We start from the raw sequence: 551 nt of genomic DNA, 5'->3' as shown, positions 1-551 counted from the left end.
CGTACGTGTCCTTGTTTACCCCGCTCAGGAACACGCGCCCACCATCCACGCACACGAGTGCCAGGCACACACGGTGACACACGGACACGCAGTCACACAGCGACCACCACAGGGGTCACCAGGCCACACAGAGAAGCAGTTACACGGGCGGGGACGCAGACGCTTCGGCGGGAGACCCCGAGGCGCAGGCGCGCACAGCCGCGCAGAGACTGCGGTCACCCAGGGAAGTGCGTGCGCAGGGGCTGCACGTGGAGATATCGGGGGCGCGGGCACAGCTTGCACACACACGGGGCACACGCACGTGCACCACGCCGCTTCTGCTCCATCGCCTGCTCACCAGGGCCTCCCGCCTGTGCAGACACCCGGGCCGGGAACTGTTTCCTGGACATGCAGGACCGCGGGGATGGCGGCCTCTCCTGCAGCGGCAAGATCGGAGTTGGTGTCGCTCGAGCCTCCTGCTGCTGCTCCCTCGGCCGGGCCTGGGGCAGCCCCTGTGAGCGGTGCCCACTGGCCGACTCCAGTGAGTCCCTCTGCAGAGCCGGTGCTGGGCC

The 551-nt window shown here is 68.8% G+C and overlaps 1 protein-coding gene across 1 annotated transcript in view; it reads left to right on the top strand.

Moving 5' to 3' along the window:
* Fbn3 (fibrillin 3) overlaps positions 1-551 on the top strand; it is a 57,219-nt gene that overhangs the window by 25,335 nt on the left and 31,333 nt on the right. The window contains exon 20 of the mRNA XM_033759401.1: positions 359-520. Within this exon, the coding sequence (XP_033615292.1) occupies positions 359-520 (162 nt within the window). The remainder of the gene's footprint in view (positions 1-358; positions 521-551) is intronic.

The sequence above is a fragment of the Fukomys damarensis genome, unplaced genomic scaffold, assembly GCF_012274545.1.
Source record: "Fukomys damarensis isolate Sample0158 unplaced genomic scaffold, DMR_v1.0_HiC HiC_scaffold_37, whole genome shotgun sequence".
NCBI lineage: Eukaryota > Metazoa > Chordata > Mammalia > Rodentia > Bathyergidae > Fukomys > Fukomys damarensis.
The sequence above is the reverse complement of the archived record's forward strand: the minus strand, read 5'-3'. Positions and strand labels throughout refer to the sequence as shown.